Source organism: Rhinatrema bivittatum, chromosome 5 (assembly GCF_901001135.1).
Source record: "Rhinatrema bivittatum chromosome 5, aRhiBiv1.1, whole genome shotgun sequence".
NCBI classification, from domain to species: Eukaryota; Metazoa; Chordata; class Amphibia; order Gymnophiona; family Rhinatrematidae; genus Rhinatrema; species Rhinatrema bivittatum.
Window position 1 is genome coordinate 26,687,623 of NC_042619.1, and position 19,935 is coordinate 26,707,557.

General features: G+C 42.6%; 1 protein-coding gene across 1 annotated transcript in view; it reads right to left on the reverse strand.

Annotated features, from left to right (window-relative positions):
- Positions 1–12,877: 12,877 nt before the first annotated feature.
- Positions 12,878–19,935, reverse strand: part of THAP12 (THAP domain containing 12) — an 88,231-nt gene continuing 81,173 nt past the window's right edge. Inside the window, exon 5 of the mRNA XM_029602157.1 lies at positions 12,878–15,682. Within this exon, the coding sequence (XP_029458017.1) occupies positions 13,752–15,682 (1,931 nt within the window). The 3' untranslated portion in view covers positions 12,878–13,751. The remainder of the gene's footprint in view (positions 15,683–19,935) is intronic.

A 19,935-nucleotide genomic window follows, 5' to 3' on the forward strand; every position in this document is an offset into this window, starting at 1 on the left:
GTGTTTTATGGTAATTAGGAGTTTATTGCAATTTGTACTAATACCTATGGGGGTAGATCTTAAAAAAATATGCGCGCACGTACTTTTGTTCGCGCAACCGTCGCGAACAAAAGTACGCCAGATTTTAAAAGATACGCGCGTTGCCGCGCATATCTTTTAAAATCCGGGGTCGGTGCGCGCAAGGCTGCGCAAAATCAGCAGCCTGCACGTGCCGAGCCGCGCAGCCTGCCTCCGTTCCCTCCGCATCCCCCCACCTTCCCCTCCCTTCCCCTATCTAACCCACCCCCCAGCCCTACCTAAATCCCCCCCTACCTTTGTTGTACAAGTTACGCCTGCTTGAAGCAGGCGTAACCTGTGCGCGCCGCCTTGTCATCCCCCGGCACAGGCCGCAGTGCCGGGGGACTCGGGACCGCCCTCCCGGCCCGCCCCGCCCCACCCCAGAAGCCTTGCCACGCCCCTGGACCCACCTCAGACCGCCCCCTGACCCCGGGCACGCCCCCAGGACACGCCCCCGGTCTTTGGACACCCCCCAGACACGCCCCCTCCCGCCCCTTTTACGAAGCCCCAGGACTTACGCGTGTCCCGGGGCTCTGCGCGCGCCGGTGGCCTATGCAAAATAGGCGCGCGCAGGGCATTTAAAATCCGCCCCATGTGAAGAGCTAAGTTACTGCAAATTGTGATAACTGTGCCAGAATGTGGTATTTCCTACATACAACCAACTGGGGGGGACCATGTTTACTCCAGGAGAGAGAGACTGACTAGCCATAATGTTTAGGTATTAGTGTAGGGGGTTAGGGGCCACTTTGGCATTCAATGTGAGATGTACGTACAGAACAGTACTCTCTTTGAACATTTGATGACCTTTGGAGTGAGAAAACTCAACCAAAGATGAGATTTCTGCAATGTTCTCTCAACCTAGCTTGATGGACTTTCTACCTGGGTAACATCAAGCTAGGTTGAGAGAATATTGCACAAATCTCATCTTTGGGTGAGTTTCCTCACTCTGAGCGTCATCAAATGTTCACAAGAGAGCACTGTTCTGTTCGTACATCTCACATTGAATGTCAAAGTGGCCCCTAACCCCCTACACTAATACCTAAACCTCACCTCGAGTTACTAGGTGGGCCTCCCATAGAGATATAAATACGTATCTAGGGTGATGGCATTATGGCTAGTCTCTCTCTCTAGAGTTTTGGGGCCAGTTTTACATCCACAGTGAGACGTATGAACAGCACAGTACACATCAGTGAAGATTTGACATGATTTTAGAGTGAGGAAAGTCACACAGAGATGAGATTTCTACAATGTTCTCTCACCCTAACCCTGTGCATGTAAAACTGGCCCCAAAATCCTAGACCACCACCCAAACCTCACCTCGAGTTACAAGCTGGCCCTCCTATAGTGGTATAAAGAGTCTCTCTCTCTATCTCTCTCTAACCCAAAAGTGAGAAATGCCTGTCTGGACAATTTGTAAAGTACAAATATTGCAGGGCACAGTGCAATAAAGGACCTATGCGAAGCACTAATATAGTGCACAGTGCGGTAACTCTTAGCCATGCCCCTTTTCCTTATCACAGGTGTTATTCATGCGAAAATCATCGCATTTTGATGAATCTAGGCCATATTTTAGGAATGTTGCCGGTATTTTATTAGTGAGGAAGTTGCTGCACTAGTGGGTAAGGACTGGAAGCATTTATAAACGGTTTCTGTGAGGGAAAAATACATTTCCAATCTCACTGTGAACTCACCAGGTTCACAGTTTAAGAAACTGGAAGAAGTAGATTCTATGACAGAGATTTATTGTTCTGAAATATTTGGTTTCTTGGATTTATCACTTGAAAACTGAAGTCCCAGATGAATGGAACAAGGAGTTGGATCTGTGCTGCACTCTGCCCGCCAGATAAAACAAATCTTTTTTTTTTACTGGCATAAATGTGCCTCCATTGTTGATTCCCTGATTTTCATTTCCATCAATTAAATTTCTTTCAGAGAAAAGCAGAGACAACTGTGAAAAACCCTGAGGTGCTGTTGGTGGAGTGTCCTATTACAGTGTTTCCCAATCCTCTCCTGCAGGGGCGTAGGGTGACTGCTGAAGATGGTGGTGCACCAGAAAATTTGCTGCGGTCAGGTGCCCTAGAACACGGTCCACGCTGCTGCATTACCTTGGCAGCACTACTTTCTTTGATGCAAAATGCCTATCAATTTTATGCTCACAGCAACCCAATCCTTAGAGGGAAAATTAGCTAAAGCCATCCCTTAAAAAATTCACCTACATCTACTAACAGCAGTTTCAATAAAATATGTGAATGAAAAAAATATTTCCTGCAAGAACATTCAAAATCATTTTCTGAATGTAAATGAAATGAATAAAGAGCAAACTTCAGTTTAAAATAGAAATGAGGAAGAGAGGACCATAAGGCTATAGAAGCCAGTGATGATAAGTACCATTGTTCTCACAGCAAGAATTAAACTTACACAAGAACTGGACCTTTAAAATACAGACAATCCCTCACCAAATACAAAATAGAAACGTGCCAAGAAAAACTGTTCTGGAAGCTAGAAGCCCGACTGTATTATTTCTCACAAAACATCAAACAATAAAATCAAGAGATATAAAACATCATTTATAATATACTAATAAAAAAAATGTCAATGTAGCCGATGAACATTAAATAATTTTAAAAACTTGCATAAATTTCTTCTAATATTTCACAAACATCAATAAAATATTTCAAAACATCTGATGAATAAAAACATCAAATAATTAAAAAATGTTCTTTATATTTCCCCAAAAAACCCCAAAAAGCTTCAAAACAATAGAAACATTAAATTATACCCAATAATTAAAACTAATAAGGACTAAAAAAATGTCCTGCTCTCCATACCTGGAACATTTTGATTTCCACTCATCCTGAGATTATCATAGATTGGGGAAGATAGGAGAGCTCTCTCATTCACTCACACATACTAACACATTGATTCTTTCACACACTCCCTCTCTCATACTCATGCTCTCACACAAACATCCTTCAATCTCACACACACAGGCCCTAGACACTAATACACCACCTACTGGGTGAGCAGAACAAACCAGACTGCTACAAATCCCTACAGAGAAGCTACACGCTAGTCAAAATACTGCACCTTTGTCACACATGCACATCAGACAGACCCTTATCTAATACAGAATAAGGGACTACAAATTAGAAACAGAAAGATGCAGGCAAAACTGAAATGGAAAGTCAGAGAAACTAGACTCTGTGAACTCTGGAATAATGAAGATAAGGTAAAGTACAAATATATAAGAAATGCACATTCCCAAAAATGGCATATTCCAATTGCTGAAAGACAATTTTTTTTTTTACCTTTGTTGTCCGATTTTATTTTTCTAATTGATTGATCCCATTCTCTTTTTTCCCCTTGTCTGTCTTTTCCTTATTCCTTTTTCAGGGTCTCTTTTATTCTGTTTCTTCTCTCTCTTCCTGTCTTCTTTACTTCCTCCATACACACACACTAGGCTCTCTCCCACAAGCATGCTCTCTCTCTTACATGCAGGCTCTTGCCCTCATATGCTGTCACACGCAAGCTCTCACTCTTACATGCTCTCATTCACACACAAGCTCCCAAGCCCACAACTACACACAGGATCTCATTCTCAGATGCTGTGTTACACACAGGCACTCAAGCTCTCACATGCAGGCTTCCATTCCCATACATATGAACACACACAGGCTCTCACTCTCACATGCATGCTGCCACTTTCTGACACACAGGCTCTCACTCTCACATGCAGGCTCCCATTCCCCCCCCCAGACATACACATTCTGTTATAATTTGTATAAATTATAATTTGTATAAATTCTGTTATAATTTGTAATGTATACTCTCATGTTATAGTTATGTACGTTATAATGTATTGCTCACCCCTTGTTTTATGTAAACCGACATGATACGAACTTCCGTGAATGCCGGTATAGAAAAACACAAATAAATAAATAAATACAGCTTCATATTGTCACACAAACACATAGGCTCTCACATGCTCTCTCTCACAAGCTGGCTCCCACACCCATACATTTGTACTCACAAACAGGCTCCCACTCCCAAACACCCATACACACTCTCTCTCACACACACTCAGGCAGGCACTCATTCACACACCCCCCCCCCACAAGCAGGCCCCCATTCACACACACACCACCAAGTAGGATACCATTCACTCACATACAGAAAGAGAAAACCTAGGCAGTCTTCCCAACGGGTTCGGAAGGCCGCTGGCAGACCAATCCCGTATGTGGCCGAGAAGAGGAAGGAACCCATTCTCCCGCTGCTCCTAGTGTGCCTGCTTTTCAAAACTCGCGGGGCTAGCACATCCTCTATGCTGATCGTGCGAGATGGGGTCCACCAGTGGCCTCCTGGGCCTCTTCCTCTTCTCGGCTGCCAGCGAGATTGGGGCCGCCGCCAGCCTCTCAGGCCTGTTCTTCTTTTCAATTGCCGGTGAGATGGAGTCCGCTGGTGGCTTCCTGTTCCTGCTCTTGTCCGCCAGCAAGATGAGATCCGCCAGTGTCCTCGTGGACCTCTTCCTCTCGCACACCCTGTTTTAAAGTTGAGGGTGCCTGTGCACCACTGTGTACTATGGACACTATGCCCATGTGCTCCTGGAGGCACACCTGACCAATCTGGTTTTCAGGATATCCATAATGAATATGCCTGAGATAGATTTATATACAGTATGCAAATCTATCTCAGGCATATTCATTGTGGTAATTCTGAAACTCCAACTGACTAGATGTGCCTCCAGGAGAGTATTGGGAAACACACTGTCCTACTAAATGAATCATTATAAGACAGTTTCTAGTTTGTTTAATGTACATTTAGAAATCCATATTCAGCCACTGTGCAGCACAACTACAGGCTGATGCAATACCAATGCACTAAAAACATGCATCCAAACTGGATGCACTTTTTTTTTTTTAATATGCGAATAATCACCTCTCCTGGGTGCTCGATGCAATAGGCAAATGAGCCATTGCACTAAAAAGGAGTGGTAGAGAGTGTAGAGCTGAGCAGTTGGTGTGGATGGGCAGACTAGATAGGCCATACGGTCTTTTTCTGCTGTCATGTTTTTATGTTTCCATGTACAATTACACCTGCTTTTAGGTTTGAAAATCCAAAAGTATGCACATGAGCCCAAACCCCTCCCCAACTCCACTTAGTCTGGGTAACATTATGCAGGCATTCAGGACATATATGCCTGTAAATTTACCTGCATATCAGGTGGGCACGTTTATAACAAGCCATTTCTATGGGAAAAGCATCGATTTACTTGCAGAAATTATTTTACAAAATGACCTTCTTAAACGGCGGAAGGCCTTTTTATTATTAATTGTGAACCTGCAGTCATGCATCAATTGTATTTTTGAAATTTTGCAAGACCTTTGCAGATTTTTAGAGGCAGATATATGTATTTTTTTTATTTTATTTTTAAAATTCTTACATACCGCTTAATCAGTGAGGATAGGACTAAGCGGTTCACATAGGAACATACATAATAAGTAACAGACATATAGATAATCAAAAAATAAAAACAAAAAGAACAGAATGCATTAAAAAATAAGGGGGGAACGGAGGGAAAAGGTGGAGGCAGGAAATGAGGGTTTGACTCACAGCGGTTATTTATAAGCGATCATGAATAGATAAGTCTTTAACTGTTTCCTGAAATCTTTGGTATTTGTTAGGCATCTGAGGTAGTCCGGGAGAGAGAGTTCCATAAAGAGGGTCCTGCGTCAGAAAAAGAGTGACAACTCAGATAAAATCTTTTTGTTTGCCTAGGATATATAAGAAATTAAAGTAGGTGTAACAGGAAAAAAAATAAATTTAATTGGCATTTAAATGTAGCAGAATAATTAAAGTCTTCCTTTTCATTCTATATTTCATTCTTGAGGTGAAATTACTGCTCAGAGTTTTCAGAAATAATCCACTTGGTCATGCCGGCTACTACCCGCATATGTGAATGAAAGTTATAGTTTTCACCAGGGATCCATGCAATATGCACAGTCTGAATGCCCATTAATTCTGTGCCTAACTATGGCCATGACCAAATCTGAATAGGATTTAGTTTTAGTGCATTTTCTATTTTGAAAAAATGAATTAGTTCAGGGGATCTTTTTTTGAAGAGGGGAAGGGGGAATGGAGGTTGGCCTAACAACTTTCTCCTGTTCCTTTTGTCTTCCAGCTCGATTGGAATCAGCCTTGGCTGGGCTAAAGCACCATAAGCCTTCATTTGTGATTTTTCCCCTTTTTTTACATCTCTGCCATAATTTAGCCCAGCCATCGCAGTGACAGTCCTTGGTTGAGACTGACAATTGCTGCTCCTTACAGAACCTGGCTAAAATAGATCCTAGCTTCGGCCACTAGGTGTCGATGTTGCGCAATGTTTTTGACACTCTCTATCCCTCCAGGGGCTGTGAACACCGCCTTTGCAACATCTCCAGCCGCAGCTGGCCCAGGGAGTAGCAGGCCTGGCCTGGGAATCGAATTTAGATCTTTTTTTCTGGCAGTGTTGGAATCTGGGGAACAAGAGAAAGAAAGATTGGAGATTCTGAAATATGGAAGAGGGATCTCGATGGGGGAAAGCAGGTGTTCCTTCTCGAGCACTGGTCGCTTCCCTTTGTATTCTCAACCCTTTCCTCCCCCTCTTTCCTTATCACAGGTGGCCCTCTCTCACCCTTCATCCCAGGTACCCTCTCTCCCCATTCCTCCCCAGCTGATTCCCTCATCCTCCCCAAGATGAAACCCCTTCTCAACCTCTACTGCTATCTTTCATCACCCCCCAACCAAGTCCCTTCTCAACCCATATTCCTCTCAGCTGTCTTTCACCCTTTCCTATCTTGCTCTCCCCCCAGTCCATCCACTCATATCTTCTGAGACCCCAAACCCCTCTCTCACATCCCTGATCCCTCCTTTCATCTTTCTCCCTCTCTATTCCCCTTCTTAACCCCACTTCCCCTTATGATTCAGAACAGCATGAGGCACCTTCAGCCATGGCTTCCCATTGCCTAGGGTCTGACTCACACTTTAAGCCATGAGGGGCACTCCTCACCCTTGCCTGATGAGCATGGGGGATCAGAGGGAAGGAAGAAGCACAGTCACAACCTGATTCCCAGTTTCCCGCAATTCTATGGGGGGACCGGCCTATTTGATGGCAAGAGCCAGATTTTGTGGTCCTTGCCATAACACAGAGCCAGGAGAAAACAGGGGCCCTGCTTATATGTGCATTTAAGGAGAAGGAGAATGTATGCTGCCTTGTGGAAGTCCATTATTCAATAGGGATGTGCAGGCAAAATATTTTCAGTTTGGTTTGCTGAATTTCCTTTCAGAAGGGAATATTTTGTTTTATTTTTTGGGGGGGGGGGGGGGTTCCCAGCAAATAGGGTTTTTTAGGCATTTTTTAAATTCATTCCAGATTTAACGAAATGAAAACATAAATGGTCTCATTCAGTTCGGACTGCACATTTATTTTAAACAAATGCATATCCTTATTATTCCGGGTCTTTGGCTTACTCAAATAATGTTAAGTAAACCTACATCTTTAATTGGTTAGAATGGTCAAACTTAAAGAAAGCACCTTGGTAATAGGTAATAATTGTAATAATCATATTTCCAAACTGTATTATAGACAGATGAGAGGCATATGAATGCCTCTCTGGTCTTGTGGTTATGGTGATAATTAGTCTGAATTTTTGCAGTAAGAGGTAAGTGAGGACTTGGTCACACAAACCTTGTTTAGGTCTAAATTTTGCAGTCTCTCTGCGAACGAAATCCTTTGATTATCAGGCTCATTCTGTGAAGGAGTTTAGAAGTCTTACACAGTGGTGAAATCGATCTAAAACTGCTGGGACATTATCAACAGACTTTCTTTATGTTAAGAAAACATCTGTAGACAGCAGCCTCACTGCCCTCTGTTTTACCCTTGATTTTTCCTATGGGACTTTACATTATGAACTTCTTGCAAGTCTACTATGATCTACTGTTGGTACAGATTGAGAACGCCTGGTATGCAGTACAAGTTTGATTGCACACATGATTGTTTGCTGAATAGCAATGCTTTTCCCATGGGTATGGACAGGAAACCCGCTTCACATTCTGCTACTGCAATGGGCACAATTTTAATTATTGTAGCGCTATTTGTTCGGAAATGCACATCTGTATCATGCAGCACAAGAACAGGTACATTTTTTCCATCTGGGAGTGACTGAAACTGGTAGAGACATATCCTTATGTTTTTAGATAAATCTGAATCAGTGAAGAAATGTTAGTGTTATAGCACATATGTCCAAATAAAAGGGGTGAGAGCCCCAACTCATCAGATGAATTCCATGGCTCATCTCACACTTACTAAAGAACTAAAGTATCCCACACATCCACAGAGCTAGGGAGGAGTTCAAATCTGGGTCATTTAGCACGTTTCACAGATGCCTCAATTCAGTTCTAGGTTAGATGTGTAGGGGGAACAACATTATTCATGCTGCCATTTTATGCTTTTTTTTTCCTTCCTGGGATGGAAAGCAAATATTCTAATGAGAAGGGTGTGACTGTGCTTTGCTGAAAAAATGTTCCTGAACTGAACTCTCAGTCAACATGTAGGAGAAAAATGACAGATGAAGAATGTATTTGCCAGCTCTGTTAGCCTCAAATCTGCAGCCAAGAAAGCCCTGGGAGACACTTGTCTCTTCTTTCTTTCACTCCCTTTTGACGCTTTCCTTCCAGCTGTTCTCGGTGCTGGAAGCATTGCTTGGCAGTGTTTGTCTGAAGGGGGGGGGGGGGGGGGGGGGAAAGGAAGGTTAAAGGGACATGTGCAGAATTCTGAAACCTCTTATACCCATTAATGCAACAGTAAACATTCATTTTTTTCAAGCAGGAGGGGACACAACTGATCCACACCTAGGGGCGGATTTTCATACTCCGCGAATAGGCCTACTTTTGTTTGCGCTCCAGGCGCAAACAAAAGTACGCTGGATTTTAGTAGATACGCGCGGAGCCGCGCGTATCTGCTAAAAACCTGGATCGGCGCGCGCAAGGCTATCGATTTTGTATAGCCGGCGCGCGCCGAGCCGCGCAGCCTACCCCCGTTCCCTCCAAGGCCGCTCCGAAATCGGAGCGGCCTTGGAGGGAATCCTCTAACGCCCTCCCCTCACTTCCTCTACCTAACCCACCCGCCCGGCCCTGTCTACACCCCCCCCTTACCTTTCTCTGGGGATTTACGCCTCCCGGAGGGAGACGTAAATCCCCGCGCGCCAGCGGGCCTCCTGCGCGCCGGGCTGCGACCTGGGGGCGGGTACAGAGGGCGCGACCACGCCCCCGGACCGCCCCGGGCCATAGCCACGCCCCCGTACCCGCCCCCAAAACGCTGCCGACACGCCCCGAAAACGCCGCGACGACCGGGCCCGCCCCCGACACGCCCCCCTCGGAGAACCCCGGGACTTATGCGAGTCCCGGGGCTCTGCGCGCGCCGGTAGGCCTATGTAAAATAGGCGCACCGGCGCGCAGGGCCCTGCTCGCGTAAATCCGGGCAGATTTACGCGAGCAGGGCTCTTAAAATCCGCCCCCTAGAAAATTTGTTTTGTATCCTTCACTCTTTTCTTAAGTCCCATCATATTTGTCGCTCATGTTAATGAAGTAATGCTTTTAGGTTAGTTCTGCCTTTGTTGTAGCCCAAAAGCATAAAGAGGTCTATGATCAGACACAAGCTGGATAGCAAAGTTAGCTGGATACACGTATCCGGCTAATTTTGGAGGCATATTCAGTCGTGCAGTCGCACGACTGAATACAGCCAACTATCTTAAGTAGTTAGCCAGCTAACTTTAGGACAGCTCTTTGACCTGATTAGACTTAACTGGCTAAGTTAACCGGCTAACTTCCAGTTATGTCCCCAGAACGCCCCCGACTTATCCGGGGGAAGTCTAATTCAATGGAACGGGCTCCGCCTTAACCAAGGTGGAACCTAACTGCTGGCGCTAACTTTTAGAAAGGAGATAAGAGCAGCTTTTAAATTAGACCATGGGGGAAAGCCGACAGTCACTCAGCAGTGCATGGTTCGAAATGAGATATAAGCCAAGCATACTTGCAAAATAGGGAAGTTAAAATCCCAGAAGAAAGGGTGTGGTTAAGGCTGACGTAGCCCAGATAGATATAAAGAGCATGCAAATGTGATTGACTCTAAACTGCCTGTATCATCTGCTAATAAGCAGGTTCTGAATTACAGATTTAAAAAAGCATACTTTGAAATATCTGTATGTGAATGCCAGAAGTCTGAGTAGTAACACTGGAGCATTAGAATGTATGGTTTTATGCAAGGAAAAACGACATTGTTAACTTTGAATGTTTTGATTATTCAATAAGTATTAAAATAGATACAATTACTTTAAATAAGAACCTGTTACTACAATATTATACAATGTAATTGAATGCAATTTATGTGAACCATTGTGATCTTCTGGTGGAACATTGGTATATAAAAAGCATAAATAATAAAATAATAAATAATGTGGCAGAAGGAGGATAACCAATGGAACCCTGTGATATCAAGGTATAAATTATATCAGTGTGACAGGGCAGATCCAATTGGTGGATGGGGTGGTACTGTATGTCAAGGATGGCATAGAGTCAAGCAGCACAAAAATTATGCAGGAAACAAAATGCATTGTGGAATCCATATTGATAGAAATTCCATGTGTGATTGGTAAGAGTATAGCAATCATAATGCAATCATATTTAATATTAATATTGCAGGAAGGACATTAAGTTAAACTACTGCAGTAGAATATAACTTAAAAAAAGAAGACTATGGTAGAATGAGGAAATTAGTTAGAAAAAAACTAAAAGGAGCAGTTATAAAGGTTAATTGTTTGTATGAAGTATGGATGTTGTTTAAAAAACATTTTGGAAGCCCAGATAAAATGTATTTCAAGCAATAAAAAGGTAAAAGGAAGACCTAACAATTGCTAGTATGGTTTAACGGTAAAGAGAAAGAGACAGTTAAAAGCAAAATAGCATTGTTCAAAAAATGGAAAATAGGAAAATAGTCAACAACATAAATAATGGCAAGTTAGATGTAATGCCAAACTCACTTTCTTGATGAAGTCTTTTTTATTAATTTTTCTTTTTAAATATGATCAAGAGGACCATCATACTTAGAATCAGAGCTATAGTATTTTCAGGAACACTATTGGATTTGTTATTTAAACACCATGAAATCTGAGGGCATCAATGATGATCCTGAATGGTATTCAATTATATGAATGCAGTACTGAGGGAATACACCTAATTAAAAACATCCAATCAAATGATGTAGTTGCCATTACTTCATTTAATGTTTTTGAATATCTTCCATGTTTCCTTCCGTTTTTAGTTAAACTGACAATTTTTTTTTTTTTGAATGAGTGAGACCAGAAAATGTCTTCCCCCTGCTGCAGAGAAAAATGAAAACACAGACTCATTTCAGGGCTGAGCGAAGCTAACTCCATACTATCAGTTGACATTTTATGTGCAAAAAAAAAAAAACAAAAACGAAAAGTCTGTGAGGAAATCAGTTGGGTCGCTAAGTGACCAAGGGATAAAAAGGATGTTCAGAAAGGACAAGGAATAAGCAGAAAAACTGAATGAATTTTTTGCTTCGGTCTTTACTGAGCAGGATGTTTAGAACATACCCATACTGTAACATGGATATGTCACATCTTTGATAGTGATGATTCTGAGCCATTAAAACAAATCTCTGTGATAAAGGAGGATCTAATTGACAAATTAAAGAGAAACAAATCACCAGGACTGGATGGTATCCACCACAGAGTATCCACGTGGGAGGACTCTTGGACGTAACCAGGGCCTGGCTCTGCTAGGGCGGATCAACCTGGCAGCACAGGTCCCGGCCGGCGACCTGTGCGACTTCTCAAACCTCGAAGACCGGAGGCTATGCTGAAGATTTCTACCTTACCTTGTCTTCGGTGCTTCCCGGTTTCATACCGGGCGGTCTCCGGCTGTGGGGGGAGAGGGCAAATACCTTCACCGCCACGCTCGAGGGTGCACCCGCTGCCTCTCAGCCGTGCCAGAGATCGGGGGCTAGGTTCTCGCCGCGATTCAGCCGCCGGACCGAGGCTCACAGAAATCACCTCGGGAATTCTCAACTGGGGGAGGGACCCGAGGGTATCACCGCAGGAGAGCGGGGCTCATCTTCATGTAAGTTTTCTTCCGACTTTGGGTTTTCTCCGTTGGATTTGTTCTAACGCTGTGAGAACGTGCAGATAATCCTTAACTGCTATGGAGATGGAAGATACTGAAGAGCTGCACTTCCTGCAGGGGTATATGTACTAGGGGCTGACGTCAGATTGAAATCTGATCCGTCTCCAACTGCTATCAGGAGTACACTATACCCATTGGTCCTGAGTCCATCTGCTACACACGCTAGGAAAGATGCTTTTATTCTGTTGGGCTTCAGAGAGTTTCAGACTCAGCTGTTGTTCTATTAATTATTCTTTGGCTTGATATCTATTTTAACTTTTCCCAGGTATTTTACATATAAAAATGCTGTACATTATTAAAAGCAATTGGACAAAACAACAACAAAACATTGAAAAATGGTGCAAGAATTTACTATGTCAAAGTCTTGCTATCATTGGAAAGCTGAAAAACAGGCATCTTATTAATGCTATAAAAGTAGATGCACATATTTCTGCTTGAAAGTGACTGCCAAAATTAGCCTCAATATATTTTTCCATGCTACTTGTTGATAAACCATGACTGTTACACAGCTATAGTTGTATCCACTTATCAAAGTTACACAGCAGTCTATCATACAATACAGTCATAATAAACAAGATGATCAGGTTTAAATGTTTTTAATTTTACAAGATAATTTTTCGCTTTCCATTTTATGCTGAACATTCAACAGTTAATCTTTATTCAAGACCATAGAATGTAAACATTAAGAACCATCGGATGAACCAGTAATAAGATTGTCTCTGAAACTGAAAAGTAAAGCTTATATTCATTTGAGGTTTAATACAAATTTTTTACCTAGCTAGCTATGTGCTGCCACAGTAGAGGGGATTAATAAGTCAGAAAAACTTGAATTGGCCACTGCAGGTTTTTCTAGCACATAAAAGCTTTGCTTATGTGAATGAACAAAAAATCTTGACTCAGGCCACTGACGCTGAATTGCAGTCTACGTTATTAAAATTTTGTGTTAACAAACTATAACCTTTATATATATACCCACACCTAGATAAATTTTATTTTTACAAATTTTTTTTTTTTACAAATTGTTTTGTTTTTACAAAAGGTTATAAAAAAATTGGTCAGCAATGAGAGATTTTTGAATTGTAAAAAAATGTTTTCCCATTTATTATTTTTTATTTTCATCATGAAATAGACATAATTTAATCAATGGGATCACAAATTACTCATTCAAAATACCAGTTAACAAAATAAGTTCAGAAGCACCGCCTACATCACAAAAACATTTTGTGATACACAATCTCAAAAAAGTTTCTTTTGCTTTCTTGATTCAGGTGTGCCAGACAAGTACAAAAAGGCAACACTGAAAAGCAGAACTATTTTGAATTGAAAGAATAAGCAGACTGGGTAGAACAGGTTAATGGCTTAGAAATCTCAAGGCAAAGTTTATCTGCAGGGATTGAATGGTCTTATTAAATATATTTTCCTCTGTTTCAGTATTCAAAGTCTGATTAGAGATTTTATGACGCATCCTCAATCACTTCTGAATTACATGAAGCAAGAACTTCTTGAAGTTCTACTTTATCTGTACACAGCTTGATGTAGGTGTCCACCATTAAATCTAAATCATGCTTTATGTCATAGTTTATGTTAAGCAAAGCTAGGTTGCTTGACCTTTCTTCTGATGAAGTGTCTTTCAAATATGCCTTCATCCGCTTTCGACCAGTTTCATATTTTTCATTTTCGACCTTTATTACTGGAAGGATGCACAGAACTTTAAGCAAAACAAACACATTAGGGAAAAATTTTATGTCGGGCAAATGTAAAGCTTCATATATTGTAGCTGGAAGCTCCACATCTTTTCCTCTATGCTTCCATTTGATCCTCCAGCAATGAAGCTCTGCAGAAAGTGTGTCAGGATTAGGGAGGTCATACTTGTACATATCTGTATGATGCTCCTCAGTAGTACTGAATTTCAGCTGTCCCATGACGGAAGGCACCAAAGATAAGCATTTCAGTGCTTTTAGGTGTTGCTCAGAAAAAATATCTTTTAGTTCTTGAATGATGTGCTCTACAGTTGGAATACTAAGTGCCTCTTTGTAATAATTTTCTGACACTATTTCAGATTCCAAATTGCCTTGCTGTGCTCGTCGAAACCTTCCAGGAAGTTTAATTTGAACGCCAAGCTTTGTAGCTAGATTGGTGGCTTCTTCAAACCAGAATTCATGATAAACTTCAATGTTTTCCATCACTTCATTGAGAGAATGCAACACTGCTGTTAAACTGCTGGCTGCAATGAAAACATCAGATGTTAACCCCTGCAAATTTTTTCCAAAAGCTCTTGTAAAAGACAGGGCATTCTTCAAAACCACAATACTGACAATGAAATCAAAATCTGTCAATCCATTTGAAAGTATAAATGCTTGACTAACTAAATAGCTGTTCCATCTGAAAGTGGTATCACTGCTGACACTATCCAAGCACTGCACCAGCGCCTGCACAAGGTCCACCATGATCTCAAATGTATCGTGCCGACTTATCCAATCAGAACGGCAAATCTCCTTTAATTCCTTAGCCTTTTCCTCATTGCTCTGAAAAAGAACAGAGATGGCATTTTCCAGTTCTTGTAGCAATTGCGGGGACTGATTAAAATATGAATAAATTTCCTCTATGATCCCCAGGGCAACAGAAACTCCAGCGACAGGAATGGATTTTGCCAACCACATGTTTAAGGCACAAGATGAACACAAAGTATATATAGCTTGAGGATATTTCTCAAGTAACCTGGTAGCCACAATTTTCATTTTTGAAGCAAATCCACTGGAAACTACATAGGCTTGTCCTCGACAGTATTCCATGTTTAGTCCCCATTTTTCAGTAATAGTTGTATGAAATTTAACAGCTAAAACTTCAGCATCAGACTCGTAAGGTAGGAATCCCATAAATTCTTCTCTTAGATTGTTAGACTCATCTAAAAATCTAACAAACACTGGAAGGTGTTCCACATCTGCTATGTCTACCACCTCATCAGTGACTATTGAAAAGAAATTAGAGTCTCGTATTTCTCGGAGCATCTCCTCCCTGATGCAGCTCTCGCAGATTTCCAGCATTTGCTTCTGTTGTGCTTTAGAACAGTATTCCAGGTTCACTGCTGTCATCTCAAATCTCCTCCTGAGAACTTCATCTCCAGCATTTATTCTGTATTCTAACAAAGCTTGGAAGTTATCAGGGGTAAACACACCCTCTGGAACTTCCATACTATGGCCATTCAAAGGAATATTCTGCTTACCCATTAGGATCAAAATTTCAAATAAAGATTTTAAGTACTCTTTGTTTTCCTTCTCTTCCTGGGTTACAGGTGATATTTCTTTTACTCTCTCTTCTTCAGGGATCTGAATATTGCCTTCGTTAGTCTCTGGATTTGCTTGATCCTGTTCATTTGTTTCATCAACTAAAGAAAAAAAAACATCAGAATGATAAACATGCAAAATTAAGTACTATAAAAAAGTTCAGATTAACAAAAACAAAAGCTAACTTAAAAACATGCAATGCAGGTCTAACATAACATAGTAGTACTCAGGAGAAAAAAAACCAAACTGGTCCATCCAGTCTGCCCAGTTATTCCAGTCCACATTATCAAGGATATATCCCAGCTGACGGCCACAGAACTTGTAACACTCGATATCCAAGATGGTTTTTATCATCTTCTTCCTCCACTGCACTGCTCTCTCCTGGATAGCTAGGCATACAAGATCCCCAATTTTATTCCCCTGCCTCTCTCCCATGTCCAACTACAAGATCCTTTAATAATCCAAAATGCCACCATCATGGCTGTTAACCACCATCTAGTCTCTTAAATCACTGCAGCCTTTCCTGCTGATCCCTGCCACCACCAACTGACCAAATCAACTGGTCAACATGAAGAGCATGTAACCTGCGAGACAGACCTAGCCTCGAAAACACCTGAACTTCTATTAGGACTTCTATTTATTACCAGAGGCCCCAGTTTCCTGCAGCAAATTTTTCTAAATTCTATGGCAATTATGTGGCAGGTTTGTATAATTTTGCATAAAGATTCACACCTCCCACTATGAGGAAAGTAAATTTTTTTTTTTTGTTAAAAACCATTCACATAGTTTTTAAACAATATTTAATCTACATACAAATAAAGCAGAGTTGCTTACCTGAAACAAGTGTTCTCCTAGGATAGCAGGATGTTAGTCCTCACATGTGGATGACATCAGATGGAGCCTGGCATGGAAAACTTTTGTCAAAGTTTCTAGAAACTTCCATTAGCACACTGAGCATGCCCAGCATGCCACCATCTGCGCAGGGGGACCCTTCAGTCTCATAACATAGAATTCATGAGCGAAAAAATAAAACAATAAAGCTCAGGAGAACCCAACTTCATGGGGTGGCGGGCGGGTTTCCTGAGGACTAACATCCTGCTGTTACAGGTAACCAACTCTGCTTTCTCCTAGGACAAGTAGGATGGTAGTCCTCATCTGTAGGCAAGTACCAAGCTACAGGCTGCTCCTTGATACAACAATGATCAACCAGTCCCTAACTGGGTGCCAATCGGCACAAGAAACTATGGTGCTGTTGGTAACAGAGGGAGGCAACCTGAACCCTAACAATGGGCACTAGGTGGAGAGAGCTGGGTTTAAGGCTGGAAGAGATTGCAAAGGACAGATTGGCCGAAGCTACTGTTGTGCTGACCATCCTTGTCCAAGTAGTAGTGGGCAGCAAACATGTGTAAGGAACTCCGCCTTGCAGCCCTGCAGATTTCGGCAACGGGAACTGCCTGCAAGTGGGCTACCCACGCTGTCACAGCTCTCACAGAATGAGCCTTGACACAGCCTCCAAGCTGAAGGCCCACCTGCGCTTAGCAAAAGGAAATACAATCTGCTAGCAAGCTAGACAGAGTTTGCTTGCCCACCGCAACTCCCCATCTATTCTTGTTAAAAGATATGAAGAGTTGTGTGGACTGCCTACGGGCTGCTGTGTGTTCTAGTTAGAAAGCTAAGGCCCTCTTGCAATCCAAACTGTGCAGCACCCATTCACCCAGGTGTGAATGAGGCCACAGAAAGAAGGTAGCCAGAATGATTGACTGATTGAGATTAAAATCAGTCACCACCTTAGGCAGGAACTTAGGGTGGTTCTGCATACACATCCTATCACGAAAACTTTGTGTAGGGCGAGTACATAACCAAAGCCTGAAGCTCACTGACGCTGCGCGCCACCAGGAAGAGCGCTTTCCAGGTGAGGAACTTCAGATTGCAAGAGCACAGAGGCTAGAAAGGATCTCGCTTGAGCCACACCAATACCACATTGAGATCCCAGGGCACAATGGAAGGCTTCAGCTGAAGCAGAACCCCTTATAAATTGCCCTACCAAGTGCTGCACAGAGATGGACATACCAGCAACACCCTGATGGTAAGCACGGATGGCACGCAGATGTATCCTGACCGAATTGGTTTTCAACCCAGCCTCTGTGAGGTGCCACAAATAGTCCAGCAGCTTTGGAGTGGGTCAGGCAAATGGATCCAAGACATGACCCTTGCACCAGATGGAGAACCTCTTCCACTTCAGTCTATAAGGCCTCCTGGTGGAAGGTTTCCTAGACGCAACCAGCACCTGAGACACGTGTTCAGGGAAGTCAAGGGACTGCAAGACTAGCCTCGCAACACCCAGGCCGTCAAAGATAACAATAGCCATACTGCTAGGCCTACCAGCTTCCACCGTCAAACCACTTCAACTCCTACAAAACGCAGCAGCAAGATCTCTCACCAACAGCAAAAGATCGGATCACATCACCCCAATTCTCAAAGAACTATACTGGCTCCCGATCCCTTACAGGATATAATACAAAACCTTGTCCCTCATCCACAAAGCACTATACAGCAATAAAACAGAATGGATGAATCCCGCACTACACTTCCAAACACCACAAAGGAATCTACGTTCCACAAACACCGGCCTTAAGAACATAAGAAAATGCCATACTGGGTCAGACAAAGGGTCCATCAAGCCCAGCATCCTGTTTCCAACAGTGGCCAATCCAGGCCATAAGAACCTGGCAAGTACCCAAAAACTAAGTCTAGTCCATGTTACCATTGCTAATGGCAGTGGCTATTCTCTAAGTGAACTTAATAGCAGGTAATGGACTTCTCCTCCAAGAACTTATCCAATCCTTTTTTAAACACAGCTATACTAACTGCACTAACCACATCCTCTGGCAACAAATTCCAGAGTTTAATTGTGCGTTGAGTAAAAAAGAACTTTCTCCGATTAGTTTTAAATGTGCCCCATGCTAACTTCATGGAGTGCCCCCTAGTCTTTCTACTATCCGAAAGAATAACAGATTCACATCTACCCATTCTAGACCTCTCATGATTTTAAACACCTCTATCATATCCCCCCTCAGTCGTCTCTTCTCCAAGCTGAAAAGTCCTAACCTCTTTAGTGTTTCCTCATAGGGGAGTTGTTCCATTCCCCTTATCATTTTGGTAGCCCTTCTCTGTACCTTCTCCATCGCAATTATATCTTTTTTGAGATGCGGCGACCAGAATTGTACACAGTATTCAAGGTGCGGTCTCACCATGGAGCGATAGAGGCATTATGACATTTTCCGTTTTATTCACCATTCCCTTTCTAATAATTCCCAACATTCTGTTTGCTTTTTTGACTGCCGCAACACACTGAACCGACGATTTCAGTGTGTTATCCACTATGACACCTAGATCTCTTTCTTGGGTTGTAGCACCTAATATGGATCCCAACATTGTGTAATTATAGCATGGGTTATTTTTCCCTATATGCATCACCTTGCACTTATCCACATTAAATTTCATCTGCCATTCTCACCATCCCCTCCCCAAAACTAGCCCACCATAGCTCAACCAGGGAACATGCCCTCCATAGCTGGACCCTCCCTATGGAACACCCTCCCCACAGACCTAAGACTTGAAGCAGCGACACAAACCTTCAAAAAGAAGCTAAAAACATGGCTCTTCCAAAAAGCCTTCGCAACATACTAAGGACCACCAACACTCATCTCACTCCCTCCCGTCCCCCCACCCCTCTACCTTTCCCTCCTCTTTTTCCCACACACTCAAGCCATATTTTGAAAACAATTAACGCAGAATGTTAAGCTTCTATATACCTAAATGATGATAAGAGATAAAGTTATCCTTTAATAGCTTGTTAAATTTCTCTCCCCCCTCTTAGGTTCGCCAAGTTCCAAACCCTGTTACAATGTAACCCACTTATCTCGTTCCATGTAAACCGATGTGATAACACATGTTGAATGTCGATATATAAAAGCAAATAAAATAAACCTGAGGTTCAGATGGCACAGCCTGCCCTAATCCTGTGTAATCAGATCAGGGGAGGTCCTCAGACTAATCGGATCTCTGATAGACAGATCTCACATGAGCGGGAACCAGACCTGTCTTAGCCAACAGGGAGCCACCAGGATCATAGTCCCCTTCTCCTGCTAGAACTTCAAGAAAGTCTTCATTACCAGCAGAAATGGAGGGTACGCATACAGAAGACCCTTGCTCCAATGGCAGGCAAAGGCGTCTGAGACTGGTAGTCCATTTGCCCTGAACAGGGAGCAGATGTGGCTCACTTTGCTTTTGCAAGGGGAGGAAAAGAGGTCTACGTCCAGGGTTCCCCACAGGTGGACGATCTGGTCTGCTA